Source organism: Camellia sinensis, chromosome 5, assembly GCF_055761805.1.
Source record: "Camellia sinensis isolate YWXY chromosome 5, ASM5576180v1, whole genome shotgun sequence".
Taxonomy (NCBI): Eukaryota; Viridiplantae; Streptophyta; class Magnoliopsida; order Ericales; family Theaceae; genus Camellia; species Camellia sinensis.
Window position 1 is genome coordinate 171,926,595 of NC_138965.1, and position 11,570 is coordinate 171,938,164.

The 11,570-nt window shown below is 37.0% G+C and overlaps 1 protein-coding gene across 1 annotated transcript; it reads left to right on the forward strand.

The window, feature by feature from the left end:
• The first annotated feature begins 2,683 nt into the window (after nt 1–2,683).
• Nucleotides 2,684–3,937, forward strand: LOC114257248 (uncharacterized). Its single transcript, XM_028197012.2, has 3 exons — nt 2,684–2,771; nt 2,844–3,506; nt 3,585–3,937. Exons 1-3 carry the CDS (start codon nt 2,684–2,686, stop codon nt 3,935–3,937), a joined length of 1,104 nt encoding a protein of 367 aa, XP_028052813.2.
• Nucleotides 3,938–11,570: the final 7,633 nt, after the last annotated feature.

Below are 11,570 nucleotides of genomic sequence, written 5' to 3' on the forward strand. Positions count from 1 at the left end.
CTTCTCCCACAAGTCTCTCGTGCCTAGGCGGTCGTGTGTGCCAAGTTTCTTGCTAATCTGACCCTGTTTGGTGATTTTGGGGCGTCAACACCTCGGATTCAAGTTTCTTAAGGAATTAATTTGCCTAGTGTGAAATCCGACTCTAACTCCCAAACCGGGAACCTGATTCGAGTTCCGTCTTCTCCCATAAGTCTCTCGTGGCTAGGCGGTCTTGTGTGCCAAGTTTCGTGCTAATCCGACCCTGTTTGGTGATTTTGGGGCATCAACACCTCGAATTCAAGTTTCTTAAGGAATTAGTTTGCCTAGTGTGAAATTCGGCTCTAACTCCCAAGCCGGGAACCCGATTCGAGTTCCGTCTTCTCCTACAAGTCTCTCGTGCCTAGGCGGTCGTGTGTGCCAAGTTTCGTGCTAATCCGACCCCGTTGGTGATTTAAGGGCGTCAAAACCTCGAATTCAAGTTTCTTAAGAAACTAGTTTGCCTAGAATTAAATCCGGCTCTAACTCCCAAACCGGAAACCCGATTCGAGTCCCGTCTTCTCCCATAAGTCTCTTGTGCCTAGGCGGTCGTGTGTGCCAAGTTTCGTGCTAATCCGACCTCGTTTGGTGATTTTGGGGCTTCAACACTTCGAATTGAAGTTTCTTAAGGAACTAATTTGTCTAGAGTGAAATCCGGCTCTAACTCCCAAACCGGGAACTCGATTGGAGTCCTGTCTTCTCCCACAAGTCTCTCGTGCCTAGCTGGTCGTGTGTGCCAAGTTTCGTGCTAATCCGACCCCGTTTGGTGATTTTGGGACGTCAACACCTTGAATTCAAGTTTCTTAATGAACTAGTTTCCTAGAGTGAAATCTGGCTTTAACTCCTAAACCGGGAACCCGATTGGAGTCTCGTCTTCTCCCACAAGTCTCTCGTGCTAAACCAACGCCCTTTGGTGATTTTGGGGCGTCAACACCTTAAATTCAAGATTCTCGTGCCTAGCCTCTACCCTTTTGGGCTGTGTACAGTTAATTTATGGTTATTCTTAGCTTAGAATGCAAAGATACATTTTATACCTGATCTTCTGGTGGTGGTGTATATGAATTCTCATCTCCTATAGATTCCCTAAATGCTCGGTGACCACTCGATGAATCAGTAACATATGATAGTCAATACATAATGTGTTAATCATATTCGAATTTTATTATACATATGTACATATATGTTGTGTGAAAATTTAACTACCAAACAATTTATTTTATATCAAACCTGTCTGCTGGGATCCACACTCGCCCCCTGTGACACAGAGGCCATTATCTCAGCTCTCATCTGCTGTAAATGTGTAGAGAACTCTGCTCGCATCTCCTCCCTTAACTCCTCCTTTAACTCATCCCTTAGCTCCGCACGAACCTGCTGAGTGATTTGAACAATAGTCGATGGCTGGGGTGTTGACTGTGATGGCCCAGCACCATCTTTATACACCGCTCTCCGAGGCATAGTTCTCTCATATGTGCAACAATATCCATGTCCATCATGACCTATCAACTCATGGAAAATGGCATTCCTAGCCTCCAAAGTCCGACAATCCTCAGGTAGCATGGAGAGTTGACTATTAAACTTATCTTGTATTGAATAAGACATACAAGTATATATGTCAAATTAAGATGGTTGATACACAAAAAGTAAAACATAAACTTTAAATACAATGTTAGGTGTTTGGAAACTACCAAGGTCTGGATAACCTCAGGGTCATCTGCTCTACGTGCCATAAGCCAAACATTCATCTTATCAGCAGACTCCCCTTTATTGGTCATCTAGATTTTTTTGAAACATGAAAATTAGAATCCAAATAATTTGCAAATATACAATGTTTATTTATATACAAAAATAAAACAATAAAACATAAACCTCATACCGTATCTGAGCGAAAGTAGTGCACCCTGTGGTATAAGCTATGCCGTGAGCTCGTCGATTTTTAGCTTTCCTAGTTGCAATTTTCGATAACAGGTTCAACAAATGTAAGTATATAAATATGATTTGTATGTTTACATATCATACATATAACTTATCTGTATACCTCATCATCAGAAGTACGCCAATATTCCACAAGTTCTTCCCACTGGCTTGGCACAATTTGTAAAGGAACATCATCCTTCAAATTAGGATCAGAACTTCTAGGCTTGAAATATTTAGTCTTAATCTTATTCTTGTGATCCTTCCATATGCTGTTACAGGTTTTCATGCAGATTGGCTTATACTCTTCTGGACATATATTTAAATTGTCCTATTCAAAATTTCACTTTACTATTTTAGCTAATCATTTTTTTAATATACAATCCAACAACGCTATATACTTTAGCTATCTTCTATTAAAATATTCGTATACTTTAACTACATTCTTTCCCATCTAAAAAATAAAAATAAAAAACTTCTTTCAAATTATTTTTTTTTTCTTTTAAATATAATTATATTTTTGTGAAAGTTACATTTTTCTACTGTCGTATTTTTCAAACGGTCATATTTTTTAAACGGTCATATTTTTTAAACGGTCATATTTTTATAACGGTCGTATTTTTCTAACGGTCATATTTTTTTACTTCTTAGTTATAAATAAGACATTCCCTCTCATTTGATCTTACCATTAAACTCAATTTTCTACTTCATCCAAACTTCCATATCTCTCTCTATGGCTTCCAATTCTCTTTACGATATGCTTGTAAATGACTCTGACTTCTCTGAATCTGATGATGATTTAGAGATGCTCAAAGCTATTATTATGGATGAAGAACTACTAGATAGTGAGATAGGATCAAACTCACGTCGTGGTTCTATTTGAGGTTGTAAAGTCATTCATCGTGACCATATTCAAGGTCATGAAAGGCTTTTTCTCCATTATTTTGCTAAATCACTTGTATATCCTCCTGAGCTATTTCGAAGGAGGTTTCAGATGAAGCGTTCATTTTTTCTTCGAATTCAAGCTGCAATAGAAGCACACGATCCATACTTTCTCCAAAAAAGAAATTGTGCTGGAAAGCTTGGTTTGTCTTCTCTTCAAAAGATAACTGTTGCACTTAGGATGCTTGCTTATGGAGTAGCTGCTAATTTTATGGACGAATATGTGAGAATCGGAGAAAGCATTTCAATAGAAAGCTTAAAATATTTTGTTAAAGCAATTGTTGATATTTTTTCTAATGAGTATTTGAGGTCACCAAACAGCAATGACATCGCTGAACTGCTAGCGGTTGGTGAAAGTCGTGGATTTCCTAGGATGCTGGGGAGCATTGATTGCATGCATTGGAAATGGAAAGGTATGTACACTGGACACATTCATGAACGAATAATTATTTTGGAAGCTGTTGCATCATATGATCTTTGGATTTGGCATGTGTTTTTTGGATTACCTGCGTCTCGTAATGATATCAACATGCTAGAAAGGTCTTTTGTATTTTCCAAACTTGCTCAAGGACGTGCTCTTGCAGTCAATTACACCCTCAATGGTAATGAATATACAATGGGATACTATCTCGCCAATGGTATATATCTACAATAGTCAACATTTGTGCACACAATTCCTTCTCCTCAAGGAAATAAGAAAAAACTTTTTGCTGCAGCTCAAGAGGCGACAATAAAGGATATAGAACGTGCATTTGGAGTGCTTCAAGCACGATTTGCAATTGTGCGTCGATCGACATGTTTTTGGAATACTAAAATGCTTAAATATATTATGAAGGCGTGCATAATTCTACCTAATATGATCAGTGAGGATGAGCCGGATGACAATGGAGTAAAAGACTTCAATTATGATCAAATCGATGACAGTCCCCATGTAACGGTGTCACAGGAAAGAACTATTGAACTTATGGAATTCATTCAATGTCATCGTAACATTAAAGACAGGCAAACAGATTCTCATCTCCAATTGAACCTTGTCGAACACTTGTGGCAATTACACAATAAGTCGTAAAAGCTTTGAATTTGAAGTTTCATTTTATGTAGTATGTTATTAGTTTTCAGTGCAATCGGTATATGCTTTTGATTTATGTATAATTTTATAATTCTATATGCCTTTTAATTATATGGTTTTCATTTTAATTATATGCCTTTATATATATATATATAAATAATTAGCAATGCAGAGAAAATACAGCACATATGATGTTTGGAAATATGGTGTTAATGTTTCAACCTTGGCAAGTGATAAAAAATAGGTAGAAGAACTTCAATCAAACTCCTCAAAGGAGATTAAAGAAAGGGGAAAAAATGGCTACACAACTAGTAAAATAATAGCAAAAACAACACAAAATAACAGCAAAAACACCAGCAAAATAGTAGCAAAACAACACAAAAATAGCAGCAAAAATAGCCCCAAACAACAGCAAAACAACCCAAAAACTCCAGCAAAATAGCAGCAAAAACAGATTAAAAAACAGCCCAAAAATGACAGCAACACATTACAAAGAGCAGCAGAACGACACAGCACAAACAGCATCAGATTAGACAACTAACAAAACATTGCTGAGTTCAACATCTATCCTAGACAAAAGTAGATCCAAAAGCAATACTAGACAAAAGTAGAACCAAAATACCATATATCAAGTTTCTAGCCTACTAGACAAAAGAGAAAATACCATCAGGAGCAAAGAGAGAATGAATACTAATTCATTCTTCTTTTCTTAATTATTTCCATCTGCCGAGCACGATAAAATTCTTGTTGGACTTCCGGCAAGCCACTGAGATCCATCAAAATAACTCTTTCGTCCTCTTTGAAAAGTTCCACCTCATACTTTTCTTGCATGATACGAAGTTCCACTTGTTTTTGAACGTATACTTTGTCAATTATTTCAATTTTCTTGTCAATCATTTTCTTGTTGTCTTCCTTGATGTCCTCCAAAGTCTTTGTAATACTCAAATGTACACTTTCTTTGTTCTTTCATTTATTCAATCGCTTCTTTTCAGCCTTCCCACCAGTTGGTCTCTCCAAATCTACAAAAGCATTAGGTAAGACATCGTCTTCCCCTAGATTTATCGAATCTGGAGTACAAGGAGAAGAGGTTGTCCCTGTTCTTGGTCTTTTTGGTTGGTTTTTCTTCTCAGACTCTCCCACCCATTTTGGTTGATCCCTTAAGATAATCCAACAGTGTTCGAATTGGAATGCAGATTTCTTGAGTTCCTTGTACATAATTTTCGCCTTGCAAATCTGAAAATTAAATAAATAAATAATATTTAGCAGCTTTACAAATAATAATAATTGTAAATGTAGAATATTCAATATCTTGTCATCCTTATTTATGCCACTTTGATGCAATGATTCAATTTGGGTGTAGCACCCACAAAACTTATTTATGGCAAGCTAAATGGTTGACCATCGATTCATAAGGGAATTGTCATTTTGATTAGACTCAAATTTCTTGTGCTCATGGAAAAAATCCCACACTCTTTTCCAATAGGTTGAGCGTTTTTGCTCATTCCCGTGTACCGCATCTAAACTAATATTAAGCCAAGCCGATACATGGAGTTTGTCTTTTTCTATTGTGCAGTTTCCTCCACGTTGAGGTTTCTTCAACAAATATTCAATTTCAGCAGTAAATTGAGACTCCTGGGCAAAGACTTGAGTATTTTGATTCAAATATTGAGATTTCTTCAGATAATGTTCATCAATGTTAGGCCTTTCTTGTAAAAGATTAGTAAAGTAACCATCTTGTTGTGCATCCATACCTATGATTGAATAATATATAAGAATTAAGAAAACTGTAATAACCCGACCCTCATACATGTTCTTTGTTATATTTTCGGATCCTATTTTGTGATTTTGGATGCTTATTGTGTAATTCCATGAGAAATTAGGGATAAGAAAGTTAACTCCATGTTTAAAGCATATGTTTAAGGATGTCTATCTGTTCAACAAGAAAAGTATCTGTTACATTAGAAGGTTTGAATCGAAATTGGAGGCCTTCAAGGCTTAATTATCTGAAATTGATTTTAGACATGTAATCAGCATAATTTTTAGGTAATATTAAGCATTTTTGGGAAATTTCAATTTCGGATGTTTAAACGATTGACTTTTGTCTTATTAGCTCTTATATATATATATATGTTCTTGGAACCTTGGACTTAGTTCAACACATTTCATGGGAAGGATAGAGAGAGTAAGAATAGAGAGAAATGAGAAGGGAGTTTCAATAAAGGCTAGAGATTGATTAACCTAGAGAGACTTTGGGAGATCTCAACTCAAGGTCAGTTTGTCTAACTTTTATAATTCCTCTCTTGAATTTGAGGGTGATACAACCATGATAATTGAACCCAAGATGTAATTGGATCATGTTTTATCCATTGGATGAGTTTGAACTAAGTTGCTTATGTATGTATGCGGAGAAATTAGCTTTGATTTCTTACTTTCTCATGAAAGATCATGAAGAACTTACCATATATATATATATATATATATGTGATGGTATATGTGATGTTGATGAAAAAAGGAAATTTGATTATAGTTAAGGATTCAAGAATTAGTGTTTATCTAGTTTAATGTATGTATTTGAAGCCTTTGTAACATGAATTTTAGGCTATGGATTGTCAACTAAAAATGTTAAATTGAGCCTTGTGAGGATGTACCAAAAGATTGGGATTTTGTAAGAATTTTCGGGCAATTTTGGGCAGAATCGCCGCACGTGCGGGGGTCATGGCCGCACGTGCGGGAGGTGCTGCCGCACGTGCGGGAGTCATGGCCGCACGTGCGGGAAATGGTGAAAAACAGGGGCTTGGCCACTGTCTAAAAGGCACGTGCGGGGCATTTTGCCACACGTGCGGGAGAGCTTGCCGCACGTGCGGGGCTCACAGCCGCACGTGCGGCCCATGTTGAAAAACGTGGATCGCTCCGTTTTGCGGGTAGAACCCTCTAATGTTGTCGGAATATGTCTTTGATGCCTTTTAATATGTATAAATTCCTTCGAAGTGGAATGCAACAGAAAGTAAAATGATAAGCAAAATGAACTAATGAGCAAGTTTTGAACGTGTGCAGGACACACCCTGGGAGGAAGTAAGACGTCATCTCGACACTGTGAGTAGTAGTACTGTCGTAGTATGCTTTATTCACAGATAATGGTCACCATGAACACTCTGTTAATTGCAGGTTAACTATGTTAACGCACACGAACGATGATGAAATAAATGTGTATGCTTCTGATTAATAGTTAATATTCATAGTCTATCCTCCGTAAGTGAACTATGTCGTGCTTAATGAATAAAAAGGAACTTAGGGTCATTCTTGAACAACGATTTTGATGTGAACATTGAAAGATTTTGGCGTACATCGGTACGACTCTGAACCTACCTTGCATTTTGGTTAAGGTCCATGATCATCGTTAATGTATCAACTTGTAAGTTACCCATGATTCCATATAAGAATTGCATACACACTGTTAACACTGTGAAGTTGGTTGTTCTGACCTATTAATGTAATGATATCTTTGTCTTCGGGTCATCGTTAAAATGAACGTTCTGCTAATTGCAAGACAAGTATGTCGATTTGCAATGAACCAATGAACCATGAGGAAATCTAAACGCATCATTAGGTCATACGTTGTTTATTGTTAATAGTTAATGTTAACATTCTGTTATCTGCGAGTTAGCAGTATTGGTTCATGACAAGAAAATGGAATGTAGGTACACTATGGTATAATGGTAATCTGAAGAACTGAGAATGCCCTGTTTCTATTTATCCGTTCTGTTTCGGCTATGTTATGACATGATATGACTGATTCAGGGAAACAGTGTGAAGCTATGGAAACATCAAAAGAATTTGTGAAGTTATGAATCTATGTGAATGTGTGAACCCATCAGGCCAAGGGCCACTTTGTGAATGTGTGAACCTATCGAGTATGGAACAAAGTGCTGTACGGAACTAAGTGCTGCCATGCGAGTTACCTCTAGAATCCGTACGAGCCACCTCTTGAGTCCATCATACATATGTGAACTAGGCTTAAAGCAGATGTGAAAGTCATGAGGCCTATGGCCGTTCTATGAAAGTTGTGAAGCTTATAGCTGTTCTGTAACATTTATGAGGCCTATGGCCAATTTGTGATATCCGGGCCTATGGCCATTCTGTATGATCCGTTAGTATGAAACAAAGTGCTGTACGGAACTAAGTGCTGCCATGCGAGTCACCTCTAGAATCCGTGCGAGCCACCTCTTGAGTTCATACATACATGATAAGGGCTTTATGCCATTCTGTTAAGGGCTTTATGCCATTCTGATAAGGGCTTTATGCCATTCTGTTAAGGGCTTTATGCCATTCTGATAAGGGCTTTATGCCACTCTGTTCAAGGGTTTGAAACCATTCTGTTTAAAGTTAACACTGGAAATAATTATAGGATAAGTTAACTATATGCTCTCTGCACTTATACATGTCCATTGCCATTCACGTTAAATGTTAAATTGTTTATGTATTACTATTCACTGAGCTTAGCTCACTTTATGCTATGTCTGTTTCTGTAGGCGCTCCACTTGGAGGTCAGTCTTAACCCATGGCTTTCATTCCTCCTTGGTCAACCTCAGAGTGTCCAGGCACCAAAATGAAGGCAGCTCATTTTACAGAGTTTTGTTAAGCTTTTAGTTTTGTACCCTGATGGTCTGCTTAAGGTTAAAGTGTATATAATTCTTTTACCCTCCAATGTTTCTGTTATACACCAATCTTGAGGGCTGGGTCTGTATATGTGTAACGCCCTCAAAATAAACCCATAATATATTTATCATTGACATGCTTTATTCAAAGAAAACAATTCATTATCTCATTCATCAGAGTATTACCAAATAAACGCGTTACATGTAACATCAATTTAAATGCCCTACGGGCTTTCATCTTTCCAAGCCAACACTTGGACATAAAATATGAGTTCTAACTCAAATACAATTAAAGCCCTAGGCTTGAATGTTTACATGTAATATCAAATAAGTAAATAACAACTAAACTAAACAGAGTCTTCAACTCCAATTCCTTCCAAGCTAAGTCCTTGGAGGTAGCTTATCACCTGAACCTGAAAATGATGTTCCCATAAAGGGTGAGCCACAGCCCAGCAGAAATATACTAAACCAAATATAAACATTGAATAAAGCAATAGCACTCAATAGATGGTTAACCAAGATAATCAATTACATCATTATACAGTTTCAAGGCACTAATGTCTAAGACACGTTTTACTTTCCAACATTATCAATATGGCTCAGAACCTGGCCAAACTTACAACAGTGAACTATATATGTCATATTCACATTCTTCCAGTGTCAATAAACAAGTGAGACTCAGGCTCAAATCAAAACACTTCATACTTCCAGTTTGATACACATTTTAGTGCTGTATCAATAAACACTTCAATATAAATAAGCACACATAAAAGTGATGCTAATGGAGTCCATCCCCTATCTCCTCCCAAACAAAATCCGGTTTAGCGGTCCATCCCCTATCTTCCCCTAAACCGTGGAGTACATCCCCTATCTCCTCCCACACAATATGCAAATGCAATGCTCAATCAATACACGTATTTTCAGTATTAATTCAATAGTCAAAATTAATGACTTAACCAATGTGATTAGTTTCAATTATTCCTAATCCACATGCAATGTCTACAACAATCACGACTATCCTCCACCGATAGCCCAAAACAGTTATTTCTAGACTGGAAATAAATATATCAACAATTCAATAGGTGAGTGATTTAAATTATCCAACTACACCATTTAATCAATGAATTCATCAATTTCATGAATTTAACCAAATTTCCCAATTCCCTTAAATTAATTATACAAATTAATTAATTAATACAACTAGAGTTTTTCCCAAAATTATCTAAGTAACCCCAACATATTAAAATACCAAAACTTAGAACAAAGCTTATAAAATGGAGTAGGAAATCCCTACCTTGAAGAAAACAACTAAAATAGAGAAGATGGAGATGATGACCCAAAATCCAAAGTGCTCCAAATCCTCTCTTTTTCAGATTAAAAGAAAGATCTCGCGAAGCTCTACCTTTCTTCCAAAGGAACTAGGGTAGAAGACCACAAGGAATAGATCAAATCTTAGAGAGAAGGTGAGAGTAGAGAGAGAAACTCTCAAATGGCGGTTTTTAAAGGTTAAGAAAGAAAAGGTAGGTCAAAAAGTGATCCAAAAAGTGAAATCACGGACTGATGTAGTCGACTCTACGCTCGAGCATGAAAAACCCCGCTCGAGCGTAAGACACAGACTCACGCTCGAGCGTGAAAAGAGCCGCTCGAGCGTCGATTGCACCCTTCCAGAAGTTTTACAGGCGATGGTATCCGCTCGAGCGTAAAACTCTCCGCTCGAGCGGAGGGACAAAATCAAGAGATCACGCTCGAGCGTAAAAAAAATGTCGCTCGAGCGGACGGACTGCAGAGTAAAGTACTGGGAGATGGAAAACCACGATCGAGCGTAAAAACTCCCGCTCGAGCGGAGAAGCAACAACAAAAAGCCCGCTCGAGCGTTAAAACTTCCGCTCGAGCGTGAAGGCAAAAACCTGGGCATCACCTTTTGGTTTTCAAAGTGCAACCAACCTGTTTTAAACTTGCCCATCACAACCCAAGACTCAAATACAAAGAGTAAAGGCTAGAAGTGATAATGATACAAAACAAATCCACGAAACCAAGTTTAGAATACAGTATACAAATGAAGGAAAAACCGGGATCGCTATAATATGTATTTGTACATAGCTAAATTCTTCGAGGCATGTCTCTGTATGTCTATTTCCCATATGTTCTGTTTGTGATCCTGGCATAGTAGCGATGGCTCAATGGATGTTTTGTACGTTGTTAAATAAGATTAAATGCTTCCGTTCAGGCCCCATATCTTATATACATCGAGTTAAGTGTTCGTTTTTGAAGTGGTCATGCCCGAACTTTTAGGGGCAGGTTCGGGGCGTGACAAAAGCAGTGCAGAGTAGAGAACAATTTATTTATTTATTTATGTTTCCATCGAATTGACCAAAAACCTATCAGTTTCCTAGGAAGCAGATGTGAAACATTAGTAGAAAACCAAAATTTCAGAATTTTCACCAAAGCACACCAAAAGACAATGAAATATGCCAAAACAATAAGTCGTTACAAGTTACAACATGTGCTAGGAGTATCAAATAAAAGTTATCTCTATTTCCCATTTTATTTGTAAATAGATTGAGAAAAAAAATATCTTAAACTTAATAGAAAATCTGATAAAGAAAAAACATGTGCTAGGAGTATCAAACAAAAATATCTTGTCATCACTAATCCTATTAGGATAGAAAAAGCAATCAACCTGCAAATTGTTCAACTACACCCAACTACCATTAATTTAGCCCATTTCAAAGTCCAGTCAGGTTTATTCATTAAAATTTGTCTAAATATATGAATTTGTTTCCTCAGATTGTCCAACTACACACACAGAGATTAGCAGTTCAACTGTCCAATTCTGCTCTTGTTTTAAAAACTTTGTTAATTCTTACTACATTTGATGTTAACCATAGATTTTTAAAAAATAACAAATAATAAATCATCAGCAATTAAGAAGGGTAAGAAAATATCTACTAACTGTAGCAATAAAAAATAAAATATTT

Coding starts and splice junctions, on each gene's coding strand:
- LOC114257248 (XM_028197012.2), top strand. CDS start 2,684: ATGCTTGTAAATGACTCTGACTTCTCTGAATCTGATGATGATTTAGAG. Junction 2,772..2,843: donor GGATGAAGAACTACTAGATA/GTGAGATAGGAT, acceptor ACCATATTCAAG/GTCATGAAAGGCTTTTTCTC. Junction 3,507..3,584: donor GGGATACTATCTCGCCAATG/GTATATATCTAC, acceptor TTTTTGCTGCAG/CTCAAGAGGCGACAATAAAG.